A 15,479-nucleotide genomic window follows, 5' to 3' on the forward strand; every position below is an offset into this window, starting at 1 on the left:
GGGTAAAGTTAGCACTGAACCAGGATGTTGGCAATATCAGTTGATTCTGTAATTTTCATGCCTTTGTGCTGTAAATCAGAGCAGATCTGGGTGTTGCCATCGAGATTCTTGACATAGCTATAGAATGCTTTGTGGTTGTCCTTAGAATTAGTGGTTTTGTTTTCATAGCTAGCTTTGGAGGATCTTATAAGGGATCTCAGCTTCTTACTGAGGCTGACCAGGGAGCTCCTGCACTCATGGGATTTTACTCTCTTTTGCAACAATTTCTTCCTTCTGTTTTACAGTTTGTTTATGGCAGGGGACCATCAGATTGGCTTCCTTTTTTTTTGGAGGGTGGCGTCTTTGTTCTGCATGGGATAGCACGATCCATGCACTCGTGTAAGTGCTTATAGAGTGCATTTGTGTAGGATTCAGCAGTTGTAACTGTATTGTCCATCTGCATGGGTGTCATGAAGTTCAGCACTTCTGTCTTAAGAAGTATGAAGTTGGCTTTGGAGAAATTTTTTTATCGTGGTTTCCTTAATGGGGGTGGAGGCGGGATGTGGATATCAAGGATGATTAGCTTATGGTCGGATCGGACCAACGAGGAGTTGACTTCAGGTGTGGAACACCAGTCACTCATGTTGGTAATGACTATGTCTAGGATATTGTTGCCTCTGGTGGGGGTGTGGCTAAGTTGATCCAGGGCATTGGAGTTTATGAATTCCAGAAAGCGTTGAGCTAAGGAGTTGGCACACGAGTAGTTTTCCCAGTTAATGGTGGGGTAGATGAAATCGCCCATTATTAGGGTGTTTGGTTAAACCCTAATATTTTCTAGTACATCAAGAAAAGAGGAGTGGGAATCCTGGGGCATGGTGGGGGATCTGTAGCAAGCTACAATTTGGATTGCAGTTTTGCCCAGAGTTAGTTGCACTTGGATAACCTCAGATGCATTATGCTGAGCAACTAGCCTGGAGGTGTGGATATCCTTAATGAATATGGACACACCTCCGCCTTAGATGTTTCGGTCCAGGTTACATGGCTGAAACGTGTGGTGTGAGTTATAGCCTGGTAGTGCAGGGGTGCTCTCTGGAGCCTTGAACCAGGTCACAGTCACTGTACAGATATCGATGTTCTCCATTTTAAGGAGTGCCTCATGTGAGTGCATTTTGAGATTTAGACTTCTAGCATTGAGTAGCATTACCCTCAGTTTTTGCTTGCCTGTTCCTGTTACGGTGGTGAATTTGTTATTTGAACCTTCCCTAAAAAAGGCACTATAGGGGCAGTAAGAGCCTTAGCCAGTATCCGGAATCCCAGGGGCAACAGCTGCAGGCCATCTTTGGCAAAGCATCGTGGTCTGTCGACCATGTCGTCCCAAGCAGATAGATACTAGATCCCCTTAGAATGACACCAGAAGCTTAGCCAATTGTTGAAGTCAGTCATTTTGTCCTTGTACTGCGGTATCATTCTGGGCGATGGCAGAATGCTACTCAGCGCTAGGGTCATACCTGCCTGGGCTACAAGATCGGAGAGCTCTTCCATGTCTCTTTTCATGTAGTCCAGGGAGGTACATCTCAGGTCATTCACACCAACATGGACAGAGTGACCTGACTGCGTGGGTTATGTGGCGGATCCTCGCACCCGACAGGCAGCTGACAGTAACCTTCTCCTTGTTTAGCCTGGTGAGTGGGACATCAGTGTGCCTGACTATAGAGTCACCTATGACTAGTGTGTTGGGTATGTTGTTTTGCCTTATTGGCTGTGGTTGAGTGGCACACTGAGTCTGTGGGCTGTGTCATTTGGGTTGTGTTGGGGGATGGAGGTTGCTTGCATTTCTGCTTTGGAGGTCTCTGTTGCTTAGACGGATTATTATTGAGAGCCTTCGCAAATGTTTTTGTGTTACTCTGTGTGGATTTTGGTGGTGTATATTTAGTGAGACTATGTGATGAGTGTGGTGTGGTGCAAATGTTTACCTTCTCCTCATGACTGTCAAGTTCAGTCTTGGTTGGAGAGAGCTTTACCTCCAGTTTGGCTAGATAAGTGCATCTCTCACAGGTTGTGGTGTTGGGTGGTAGGAGGAGAGGGTTGTCTGTGTACATGAGGCAATTTCTACATTGCCTCAAGATGCCCAGATTCATCAGATTGACAGGAGAGAAGACTGGCAGCTGACCCTTTAACACGCCTGAATAAAAAAATATTTTCCTCTAGATAAGTGAGTACAAGAGCTCTTTTTCTCTAAGCAAGTGAGAAAAGTAAGTACAAATGGCCTGTGATTCTTTTAGTGAGGTATTTATGCAGCCTTTCTAGTTGTTGCAGATGTCTTGAGACGTGCATACCAAACGGGGCATTGTATTCTATAATGGGTCTAACAAGGGGTGAGTACAGTGGGACAGTGATTACGTTTTTTCTGGATGAAAAGCCCTTAGTGATGAGGTGTGCCACATAGAAGGATTTCCTGACTGTTGTAGTGATGTGGTTATCGAAGGCGAGACCACTGTCCACCTGTGTCCCTAAGTCTGTTATCACACTTTCGGTGTTTAGTGTACTGCCACCTATGTGGTAATTCATGGCTACATGTTTTTTTCCCAAAGGGGATAACTATACTTTTCTTGGCATTGAGCTTGAGCCCATGGCTCTGGCACCAAGCATCTGTTTTTGTAAGGCCCTTTTGTAGAATATCCACAGCATTTGGAGATTCAGTAATGGCTCCCAGTTTGCAGTCATCTGCGAACTTTGTTAGCCAGAGTCCCTTAGTGTTGGCCTGTACTTCAGAGAAATAGATGCCAGACAAGAGCGGTCCCAGGACTGAACCCTGAGGTACTCCACTTGTCACTTGTCTGGAGCTGGATTTGGAGTCTTCTACTTTTACAGTGTGGGTTCTGTCAGTAAGCCAGTTGGCAACCCCATCGAGTGACGTAGGGATTAATTCCCAGCTTAGTAAGTTTATCTATGATTCCAGAGTTGGGGATGGTGTCGAAGACCTCGGTGAGGTCCAGATAGGCTGTGTGGACTGCCTTACTCTTGTCCACAGCTCTGGAAACTGATTCAATCTTAGTTTTCTTTCTGTAACCTAAAAACAATTGAGAGAAGATTCTGCAAACGTAGATGTGCACAGGCAGCTCAGATACTGTCTTGACAGAAGTAAGCCATCAGGAAAACTGAACAGCTGTTTATTTCCTATTCTAGAGCTAAGTAGGGTCTACCTGTCTCTAAGTAAATGATTGCTCATTGGTTGCCTTCTGCTGTTGTTTTTTGTTACCCCAACCATGGTAAATCAATTCCAGACATGGTTACTACACATTCCATCAGAACCTTATCCTCTTAGGTAGCATATTCAAAGGAATGGACTCTAGAAACAAGTTCCAGTGCAGGCTTTGCAAGGACCATTCTGCAGGGTCTCCTGGATCCTTATTCTTCCTCCCCAGGTAGAAAAAGCTTTGGGATTCTACACATATGACACTGAGGTAGTGTGACTGATGAACTTAATACAATTGCATAAGTGCCACGTACCTGTAACAGTATATGTTTAAATTTCACACTGCCTCAGTGACAGCACATACCCACCATCCTCATTATTTTGTATGTAGTTCAATGGTATCCAACCTTGTTGTGTTGTTGGTTGGCTGTGGTAATTTGTATTGGTATTTTGTGACCGCCCATAGGTTGGTTTCAGGCAGTTCTTGCTTCTGGTCCTTCTTGGTCCTTCCTATTGAATAAATGACTTTCTGTAAGAGGGGTTAGGCTTGCCCTGAAGTGAGGTGCTTAGCTAATCCCCTGTCACAGGGAGTCAGAGGAGAGGATTCTGAGCTCTGGAAAGTTGCTATTGTGGGTTAATACAGGGCATATAACCCATATGCCACTGAGGAAGTGTGAAAGTTGAATGTCAGCTGTTACACTTAAGTAGGCTTTACTCAACTCTACTTTCCACAGGAATTTTCAGGATGGAACTTTGGTACAGCATCTTGGTCTGTGTGGCAAACCTTTATCAAACACTATAACTTTGGTATATTGTCCAGATCTAGGACTTTTTTTTGTTGTAACAGTACTGAAGGATCTCCTGTCATTATACCATTCAGGGTTATAGGATTCTGACCACTTGGTAAGATTTGACAGACAGACAAAATGAATAGGGTTATGTAAGTTAAGTATTTACTGTAACACTAGATCCTTTCGTACTAGTCCATCTGTTATGTTATTGCTCCACTCCTCTTCCAAATTGTTATTCTACTTTAGGACCTGGCAGACCTGAAAGTGCTTCTCTCTCTCTCCATTATTCTCTATCAGTCATGGCATTCCATTGTTAGTTAGTAAACTCGATCTGAGGATTGTTAGTGTCCAAGGAGTTTATGGAAGGGAAAATATCTTAAAAGAACTTGCCACTTGGAGTAGTAGCAAGGCTGGATTTGATCCAACAAAGCAGCTCATTACCCTTCAGTTGTATCAAATGGACTAGGAAATGAAAAGACCCAGCATTTTAATAACTTTGTTTTCAGTGGATGGACATTAGCTGACAGCTTACATTTTATATGGACTGATCCAGATCAGTAAGAAAAGATTCACATTTTTTCGTATTTTCTGAGGAAACAACTGGAATCTAAAGCCTCAAAAGTGGCTTTGAGTGGCCTACTGCTTATAACTTATTTAAATTATAATAAATCATTGCTTGCTGTGCCTTCAGTACATTCAGTTAGAGAAGTGGCTACCTCTGTTGCCTTTTTCAGAAATGCTTTCTTACTATTTAGCTGTTGCGTGGGCTTCATTGAGTACTTTAGCAGGACAAACTGCATGCTTCATGTGTTTTCTGGATTGCAGTCTTCCTGTAGAGCTGCACTGATTTAGATGTGTTTCTATAATGATCACCCAGAAGAATAGTGGACCTCCACTTTCCAAATAAGAAAGTTATGTACTTACCATGATGATTGATCTGGTCTGTCTTCGTCAACTTATCTTAACCCTTCTTCCCCATACCTGTCATGTAGACCTGATCTTTGGGACTATGTTGTTTTATTGTTATTAGGTTAATAGATTAGTACTAGGCTAACTGCCCTTGTAGGTCATTTTAAACCTAGCCATGTGAGACTCAAACCCTGCAACTTGTGTCTGTAAGGTAAACACCTTAACCATTATGCCAATCTCCCAACCCTCACTTTTGAATGGCATTTGTGAGATCTAAAATGGAAGCTGGCTGGCTGAGCATTTTGAGTAAAGGGAGAAGTCTCAGCCTATTTTAGATGCTGATCTTACTGAAGTTGAGGGAGGGTGGTGTAATGGTTAAGGTGCTTACCTTAGAAACAAAAGGTGCAGGGTTTGATTCTCACAGGGGGTAATTGGCTAGGCTTAAAAAATGGTCCATGAGGGCAGTTAGCCTAGTAATAATCTATGACTCTATGAAAGCCTGCAGTTTCAGTCCTAGTACTTGACAAGATGGACCTACTCATCCAGATGCGTTGTCATGGTAAGTGCGCAATTTTGTTTTAACCTTCTGTTTTAGTCATCAAACTCGATCTGAAGAGAGTTAGGGTTCGAGGAGAATATGGGAGGGAAAGATCTTAAAAGGAGCTTGAGGCTGGATCAGATCCAGCAAGTGGCTCTCAACCCATCTGTTGTATTGGATGGATTAGGATGTAAAAGGTTCTGGAGTTATGATAAGTATATAACTTTTCTGTGGACTGAACCAGATCAGTGATAGGATATGAAAAGGATCTGGCATTATGAGAATCACTTAACTTCTGTCTCTCCCATGTTTTCCTTGAGAGCAAGCATTTTATTTTCTGGCTCTACAATGTGCAGTTTGGAAGGTATCTTCAGGATGTTGTAACAAAACCTAGCTACATAAAAAAGTATATTATAACTCTAAATTTGTGGAATTTCGTTTTCTTTCATCTGAAATAAGGCTAAAAACACCTGTGAACTTGGAACTGTTTCGTGTTATCTTCATTTCAGCTAGCACCATTTAAGCTCATTTGTACTGTGTTACATGATCATACCCCGTTTGGTAGGCGTGATATTAAATTGACAAACAGCTCATATATCTTTTTTCTCTAATTTTTTTCAAGGCTAAAACTGCTCTTGGAGAGCATCTGACGAATGTCTGTGTTAACAGGGAAAATGTTTCTGAGGTTCTGCAGATATACATGGAGGCTCACTGTGGGCAGACTGACCTAACTGAAAGCCTGAAAACCAAATCCTTCCAGGCACATACTCCAGCTCAGAAGGCATCAATACTGGCTTTCCTTGTAAATGAATTAGCATGTAGCAAGAGTGTAGTAAGGTAACCTTTTGCTTCTCATGTTTGTAACATTTCACTTTTTACATCCTCTTAATCACAGTATTATTTTTTATTTACAGTGAAATTGATAAAAACATTGAGTATATGTCTAATTTAAGAAGAGACAAGTGGATGGTGGAGGGAAGATTGCGGAAGTAAGTTCACTACTGTTTTTTTACTTAGTTGCCAAGATTACATTGTAATTTTTTATTTAAGTAGTTTGACCAGTTATGTATAGTCTGCAGCGCTTTTTTGGAAAATGAAAAGTAGTGTCACTGAGTATGCCATTGCATTTATTTTATATAACTGTTAATCAAGTAAATAATTTACAACAGACTTTTTCAGAGGTTGACAATAACAACAGTAAATCACTGGGACTGACTGAAGGGCATGGTCAACATATAATGAGTACTGTGTTCAAGCCACTGCTTCTAGTAGTAGTATTTTATGTACGTCCTCTTACCGTGTATTGGTGGCAACACATTTCTGAGTTAAAGAAACATATCCTGGTGATGTAGTAAATAAAGAAACATTAGTTATTTGCAAGTAATGTAGTAAATGAATTGTTATGCGTGTTATAAAATATGTTCCACTTTTGCAGAAGTATTTGACATCTTGTTTAAGCTTTGTTTATTTCAGTAATGCAGCCCTGAAAAGCTTACCTGTAAATGTAAAGAGCATTAGGCTTTTGCATGCCTCTCAACTTCTCAGGGCAAGAAATCTGGACAAAGCCTAAAATGGAGGGGGGGGGGGCAAAGGCCTAAAAATAGGGGCAAATTTTAAATATTACTCTTATGAACTTTGGAGTTAGTAGAACAGGATTTGTATTAGGGTGCATTTTTCTGATGGATATGAAGTCTGAAATGTAAATGTATGTCATTATTTAGTGACTTCAATCCACAGTGATTTGTTAGAAAACCACAAATTTTATGAGGAACAGACCAAAAATATGAGGCAAAAATCTGGACAGTTGAGCGGTATTGTCTTTTAACAATCTATGTCACATACCTTTGACTGTCATTGATGTGTACACCAAATGCCACTTACCTGTTGTTGTTGTCATCATTCACCACAAAGTCAGTGTGTAATTGAATAGACTTCTTGCTCTTTGTTATATAGCAATAATCATTTTGTGTCTTTACCATTAGTAATAATACTTTATGCCAGCTGATAAAGATCATTTGATTAGCATCACCTACTAATTAGAACATTCCATGTTTTAGCTGCTAAAGTGCATATGTTTTATCCTACACCCTGGCAAAACACAAACATGCAGTCCATGTCTCAGTAACCAGTGTTTGATTACTTAGCTGAGTATGGAAAAAGGAAGACTGGTTTCTCATAGAATTACCTGGCAGCAATTTTTCAGACTTCATTCTAGAGAAAAAAATCAGTCGTATTACTTTTCAGTCTTTTAATGTTGAGGAATTTAGCCTGGAAAGTGTCAGTATTATTAAAATGACCCCCTGATGCCTGGGTGGTCTTGGTTCTTTTTTTATCCTCATCAAAAGGGAAAAAATCAAATATAAAAATTCAATTTTGGGGGCTTTTCCAGTTTGGCTACACTGTGATCAGCAGCGTAATTTCGGCTCTCCCAGTCTGAAGTTAAAACTATTAGGTAAGGGCCAGTAATTCTGCCTGTTTTAGTAAAATTCCATTGCTGGCTAGTAAGTAGACTACCTTGATACCAGCAAAGAAGAAACTTAGAGAGCCTGAAAGAAAATCAGCTAGACAACAAGAAGAGAAAACACTGACTAGGAAGAATCCTGCAGCTGTTCAGTGAAAAGCAGTTCAAGCTTTAGCTTTGCTTCAAGAGATGGCTTCCAGTAGTTTAGAGGAAAAAATAAGTCAAATGTTCTCAGAGCTGATTAAAATAAATTAAACATTGAAGGAGTACATAAAAAAGGTTGGAAATGGGAGAAGCTTTAAACAACTATTCAGATGAGTTGATAAAACTGCACAGCATAGAGGATGAAGTGAAGAAAATGCTGTCCCGAGTATGAGACTGCTCAAGAAGAGTGGTTTCAAAAGATGGTAGAATTAGAGGACTTAGCACAAGAAGAAAACCAGAGATTTTTTGTTGCACCAGAGAACTGGAAAGACCAGACTGTGTTAATTTTATGAAAGCACAGATAAGTAACTGGACTGGTATTCCACTGCAGGCTTTGTTAACATCAGCCCAGACCTGTATTAGTATCAGTCATACCAGCAGAAAGAGTTGATTCTGACAAAACTGTGGCAGAAGGGCAAAATATTAGCAACTGGAGACAACTGAGTGTTTATGGAAAATTATTCACTGTACACGAGGCAGAAGAGAAACAAACTTATCCCAACAATTGGAATGTCAAGAATAAGATGCGAGGTTCAAACTGCTGTATCCAGCTGTCTTCAGAATATTTATTTCTTGGAAGATCAAAGTATTTTTTTTTGATACAGCAGGCTAAGGAGGAAATAAAAGTTTGCCCAACAAAAAGAGAGACGTCAAACAGAAACGGACTCTGATTCTCATTCTTCTGATGATAAATTGGCTCATAGAGAAACTTTTCCAGTGAATCATTTTCCAGTGTTCTAAAGGAAAATGCTTAGGAGAGAGAAAAAAGCACAAGAGTTGAATAGATGAATTGGGAGTACCTCTGACTTGAACTGGAGTCTTGAGTGTTTGGAGATGAACAAGATGATGACCAGCAACACTGAAAATAGTGAATAAATGTGAGTCTACAAAACATGAATCACATTTATGAAATATGGCTTTACAAGAAAAAGACCCTGAGAAAGATTGTTTTTTTGTTGGCTTTGTTAAACCTGTGGGGGGACTGACAGGCATGTGCCTCACTTCGTGTCATTGATGTTTGGAGGATGCTAAAAGGGAAAAAAGAAAAAGCAACTGTAAGTAAAATATTTTTACTGTATTTATATAAAACATTTCATGATAGAATTGCATGTTATATAGTAAAGCAATTTCAGGTTTTCTTTTACTTTTGTCTAGATGAGTGTCTGGAATTAAGCTCTTTGCTTAACCTAATGATAAGTTTCTTGGTTAAGCTTTTTTTAACAAATGTTCAGTGCTTATGTATCCTGTTCGTATGTTTCCAATGAAACAAGCTGACTAAAGGTGAAGGCAATAAACTGAGAGGTATAGATATTGTTTACTGTGAGAAAAGTAAAATTAAATGGTACAAGGACAAGCAGCTCGGTAAATGATAAGTTTTAAATTATTGGAAGTGAATAAGAGATAGCAGCTTTTCTGGTAACTACTATAACAGATTTACCAGAACAATGTGTAATTTATTTTTTTAAATATAGGTAGTGCACTTTTTCTTAACTTTCTGGCTAACAGTGTTTTCTGAAAGCATATAAGCTCTCTCTCCCCTTCTGGGAGGGGAGTAAAGATAAGACAAGAACAGAGCATTTAGTGTAAGTAAGAACACAGGCTGTAATATACACTTGGATAATCTTAATGTTAGGTTTGTTTATGCCTGTGGTTGCAGCTGTCAATTTGGCACATTTGTTCCTATCAGGAGGGCTTATTTATGTTATTTATTGACATTTGTTGACCGGGAATGTCCACTGGGTCAGAAACCCATTTTCATTGGAGGCCCAGGGAGAAAAGCTCCACAATTAATACAGAGAAAAAAGTCAAACTTAAAATTGATAAATGTAATATAAAAGCTTTATAAGAGTTATACAACATAGATAAAGATTTGGTAATTGAGTACATATACAGTCACACACAAGTATATACTGTACAGTACATTATTAAATCTAGGCATTGCATAATACAAGGCCATATTTACAGAGCCAATAATGGAATGTTTGGCTACATTATAATCACAGAGTGCAGATAGGAGAAAATGCACAACTGTAAGAGATGGGAATATTCCGTAAGGAAGTATTCATTTGATCTGTAATGTAGATTAGGATTAAACTTTATTATTTGATTATGTACATAGTTTTTTGTTTTTGTTTTATATTAATAGGTTATGGGGGGTGTTTGTTTGAGGGTTCTCATTAAAATAAACAGTCTTGTAAAATGTGACATAAGTTCAGATGGAGATGACAGAAAAAACGTATAAAGGATCAACCTACAAAACATTAGTGGCATGTAACATAAAAACTAGAAATAGATGTTTAAAAAAACAACTTTCATGTATAATAGGCGGGTATAATAACTTTTTATCACAATGGCTACACTAAATATGTTATTTTGTAACGTGAATGGCCTCACAGGTATAGACATAAAGGTAAGAGTATTGAATTATATTAAGAAATGCATAGTGCAAATTGCAGAGCTACTCAAGACAGATTTAGAAAGAAGTGAGCATGTGAATTTGATATAAAGAAATGATTTCAGGATGGATATTCAGCAGAATAAGAAAAAGGGAGGTACTTATACTAATTGCTACGGGAGCTTCAATAGTGACAGAAGAGGGGGAAAACATAGTAATGGTAGATTTGTGATAATAAGGGACTTCTGGCAAGAGAGGAGGATTACACTGGCTTGTATTTATATTCCACCTTACTCCTGTTATGGAGCTTAAGAAAATCTGGGGAAAAGTAAACAGCTTTCAGCAGGGAATATTACAGGTAGGGACTGGACCTTGAGGGTGTATGTGGAAACCTAAAAGGGAAAATATAACAAAAGAGGGTAGATTTCTGAAAAAATGTATGAAAATACTTGGTAAGGAAGATATGAACTCAGTACTAGGAACTCTGAGAGAATTTACATATTATTCCTTAAGGCACAATAATTGGGCTAGACTAGATAGAAGTTATATTTGACAGGAATATATGCATTTAATTGAAATCTTCGACACACATCCAATAACTATTTCGGATCATGCATCATTAACATCTGGGATAAAAATGCAGGGTAATGAAGTACAAATGAGACACTGGTGCTTTCCCACCTACCTGTTAAAAAGAGAGCAATTTAAGGAATGGGTAATGGAAATTTTTCAAGAGTTATTAGGGAAAATAGAAATTTCTTTAAAAGTTATAGCTATTGAGTGGGATAAAATGAAAGTGGAGTTTAAAACTAGGGTAAAAATAAAAAAAAGATATGGTTAAGAAATATCGAGAATTATTTAGAGTGGCTGACAAAGGTTAAAGTACCGCAGAATAAGGAGGATCTTGCAGAACAAGAAGAGGCACAATTGCAGAGAGCTAAATAGAAAATAAGTGAGTATGTGGATAATATACCTGAGTTTAGAAAGATTGCTATTAAGCAACTGTTTTTTGATAACCCCAGAGTACAAAACCTTTTAGCACAACGACTTAGGCAAAAGAAAGGGAACCTATAACAATGAAGAATAGCCAGAGATCCTGTAGAGGTATTAAAGATATTTTGGGAGGTTTTATGAACATCTGTATAAAGGAGAGAAATGTGGAAATCAAGAAAATGCACAAATGGAATCTTTATGGAAGACTTAGGTAAGCTAAGGTTAGCGGTGGATGAGGCTGAACAATTAATAGTTAAGGTAGGAGGATATGAGATAAAAACTGATGTAGGATCAATCTACAGGAAAGTCCCCAGGAACAGATGGTATTCCTGTGGAAGTTTGGAAGCTAGGAGGGAAAAGAATGATAAACGTGGAAGATTTTAACAGTGTTTTAAACTATGGTGGCTGTAATACCTAAAGACTGTAAAGACCCACCATACTCAGCTTCATATAGGCTCCTTTCGATTTTAAATCATGATTATAAAGTGTCTATGTATATAATAGCTAAAAGAATGGCAGAGGTGTTGCCAAAATTGATAGATATGGATCATTATGTTTTGGGGAGAGAAGACAAACACTTGACAACATTAACAGAACAGTGATGATTGGGAGGGAAGCAGAATGTGAGAAAGTACCACTGTTGTTGGTGGGCTTTGATACAGAGAAAGCATTCAACAGAATAAGCTGGGATTTTATGAGTAGGGCAGTGGAAGCATTTGCATTCCCTGATAGACTAGTAAGGTTAATTATCAGGATATATGAGAGATTGAAGGCAAAATTTAAAGTGTGAGAGTTCATCGCTGATAAGTTGTGTCTATACAGAGGAACTAGGCATTTTGCTCTCTTTCCCCTTTATTATTTACATTTGCACAATATTTAGAGCCATTGGCAAAGAAAAAAAGGGACTCAGAAATTCAAGGATGTAATTGGTGTGGTAATCCAAAAAAAGAGGACTTTATTTTCAGATGATATTTTGGACCCAGAAAAGACATATTGGTTTTGTGGAACAATTCTGAGACAGTTTAAAGTCTTGTCCTGATGTAAAATTAATGAATATAAAACAAAGGCTTTAGCTGTAAACTATGTATCCACACATGAATTGATTCAGCAATACCAATATTAAAATGGATTCTGTTATAGCGCCTAAGAGTATGTGGGGAAAAGACTAACTAACTAAAGGTTAATACAAAAACTGAGAAACTGGAAGCTCTTGTTTATGTATATGGATAACTATGCAAGAAGTTAAAATATTTTTAGTCCCTCTGGTTTTATATACGTCAGGCATATTTTTATATATACATGCCAAGCATATTTTTATCAACCAGAGAAGTTGTAGATAATAATTAATAAAGGGTTTGAAGCATTTTATCTGGAAGGGGAAGAGAGGATAAGGGTTAAGTGGGCTAAGTCAATCCTTCCAATAGAACAAGGTTGTTTATGATTACCTGATTTGAAGGGATATTTTAGAGGTGCACAGTTAAAGCTCATATACATAACACAAGCAGAAAGCTATAATTCATTGAAAAAGGTGATCATGATGAAGCAGGAGGGAAATTCAAGAAATAAGGTGAGTGGAATTTTGGTTGCAGATTCTTAAGGAGAGTAACAGCAACCACACAGATTGTTATATTCATAAAGTAGAAGAAAGTATCCTAAGAACTAAGCTAACAAGAATAGAGAAAGGAGATACTGCTGATAGGGATGACTGCAATTGGGAGTACAGAGAAACAGGCAAGAGGGGTCTGGAATTTACTGGAGAAAACTGGCTAAGGAACTACGGTATTTGGAAGCAGGTAACTAAAGGATGAAAGGTAATATAATGGGAAGAGTCCAGGGACACATTTGGACTGCAGGCTACAGACTGTGTTCCCTATCAGGGACTGTTATCAAAGTGTACGTGAAGAGAAAAGAATAGTGGAATCCTAAATGAAAGACCTGCACTGCTAGAGTTTTTAGTGGAATCTAGAGCAGAAGCTGCTGTTAAAGGGATAACAGGGTATATAAAATATTGCATGATAACTGTAGGAATCAATCAGAGGAGGTTAGAGAAGATTGGGAAGAGAGCTCGAATAGCCAGTTCACAAGAAAACAGTGGGTGGATATATGTATGTCTTCCAAATATGCAACAAAGTCTAGAAGATTTATGACTTTTGCTTAGAAGTGTCTGCATAAGTATTTTTATAGTCCAAGCAGACTCCAACAAATTTTTCCTCAGGTAGATGGAAAATGTTGGAGGTGTGATGGGGAAGAAAGAGGTAACTGGGAGCATTCGTTTTGGGAGTTTAATACGTTGGCAGACTTTAAAAATTCCTTATAGAGTACTCTCAGATAAATATTGGATGAGCAAATGGGTGCAACTAAGGAAGTGATGTTTTTAACTAGGATACAGCATCTTAATTGCCTAGACATGTAAAGTTTAATTCCGATGGTTGCCAAAAAATAATTTACTAGAAAATGGAAATGGAAGTCTAAATCAACTGTATTTGAAGTAGTGAATATTGTAATAGAGATAAAAGAACTAAAAGTAGGATCTTTAGAAAAGGGTAGGAGCAAATTACACAGGAAAAATGGAAATTGTGGGTACAGTACACGCACAATAATGTTTTGGAGAAAGAATAAGGAATTGGCCATTTTATGTATTGTTGGATTGACGACAATTGTATAAAATATACGTAATGTATAATATTTGTAACTTTGAATATGTTAACATGGTTTGTTTTCTTTTACATAAATGTGTGGTTGCCTATGTCTTAAGTGATGATTCAATAAAGGTGTTAAAAATAAATATAAATTAAATTTTTAAGTTCTGGAATATTGATTTTTTAATGAGAGCCTATAGAAGCAAGCGGTCAAATATGTGATTGTTAGTAAGGGTAATGAAGAAGGGAAAATCAACAGCAGCTCTCCATGGTATACAAGATGCTTTGTTGATATAACGGGTTCAGTCATGGTTTTTAATACGTTAACCAGTATCTGTATATGAGATGTGCATGATTCCATGAAGGAACAGTAAGTGTAAACTGGATTCAGTAGTAGAATTTGCATTGCTAAGAATAGGTTCATAGGTGTGTACTAGGCTAATGGCCATGGAACCTTTACAAGCCTAGCCCATAGGATTACCCTGGCATCGTGCCAGCCAACCTTAGTTCCTAGTGCCTCTGTTGAGTAGAGCCACTGGAATGATTCCCGGGGTGAATTTTCTATTTCCCATCCACTCATCAAGATTACTCTTGAAAAGGGCCAGTGAGGTGCTTTGCTTGACATGTATGGGAAGTCTATTCCATAGCACGGGCAGTCTCTGGGTTATGAACCTGTCCCTCCAGCATGTTCTGTTGATTGTGGTAATGAGGTTGAGTTCTCTGGAGCGTGTGCTGCGGAGGGATTGGGATTTCTTTAGATGTAGCATTTCTAACAGCTGGGTCAGACATGGCTTTGTAAGTCAAGCAAAGATCGCCTCTGAGTAGGCGATATGAGACAGAGAATAGTTGGAGTTTTTTGAGTCTGTCCATTTAGGACAAGTGTTTAAGGCCTAGGATCCTGTTTGTGAGGTACTTTTGCAGCCTCTCCAGTTGTTGCAGGTGTCTGGTGAGGTACATGCCAAATGGGGCATTGTAGTCTATGATTGGCCTAATGAGGGAAGAGTAGAGGGGGACAATGACCTCTTCTTCTTGGATGCAAAATCCTTAGTAATGAGATGTGCCACATAGAACAACTTTCTGACCACAGTGGCAACATGGTGGTCAAAAGAGAGGTTGCTGTCAACCTGTGTTCCCAGATCTCTTATAACGCCGCCTGTGTTCAGTGGACTGCCATCAATCTGGTAAGCAAGGGAACTGGGTTTTTCCCAAAGAGGATGAAGACACATTTTTTGGCATTGAGCTTAAGGCCATGGTTCTGACACCAGTCGTTGGTCTCATTGAGGACTTTCTGTAGGATGTCAACATCATTTGGGGAGTTAATAATAGCTCCCAACTTGCAGTCATCTACGAACGTTGTCAGCCAGAGTCCCTTCG

The 15,479-nt window shown here is 38.7% G+C and overlaps 1 protein-coding gene across 1 annotated transcript in view; it reads left to right on the forward strand.

Annotated features, from left to right (window-relative positions):
* BAZ2B (bromodomain adjacent to zinc finger domain 2B) overlaps window positions 1-15,479 on the forward strand; it is a 3,835,724-nt gene that overhangs the window by 2,385,347 nt on the left and 1,434,898 nt on the right. Inside the window, exons 25-26 of the mRNA XM_044074749.1 lie at window positions 6,036-6,250; window positions 6,328-6,402. Of these exons, the coding sequence (XP_043930684.1) occupies window positions 6,036-6,250; window positions 6,328-6,402 (290 nt within the window). The remainder of the gene's footprint in view (window positions 1-6,035; window positions 6,251-6,327; window positions 6,403-15,479) is intronic.

The sequence above is a fragment of the Protopterus annectens genome, chromosome 6.part0 (assembly GCF_019279795.1).
Source record: "Protopterus annectens isolate FY-2018-M chromosome 6.part0, PAN1.0, whole genome shotgun sequence".
Taxonomy (NCBI): Eukaryota; Metazoa; Chordata; order Ceratodontiformes; family Protopteridae; genus Protopterus; species Protopterus annectens.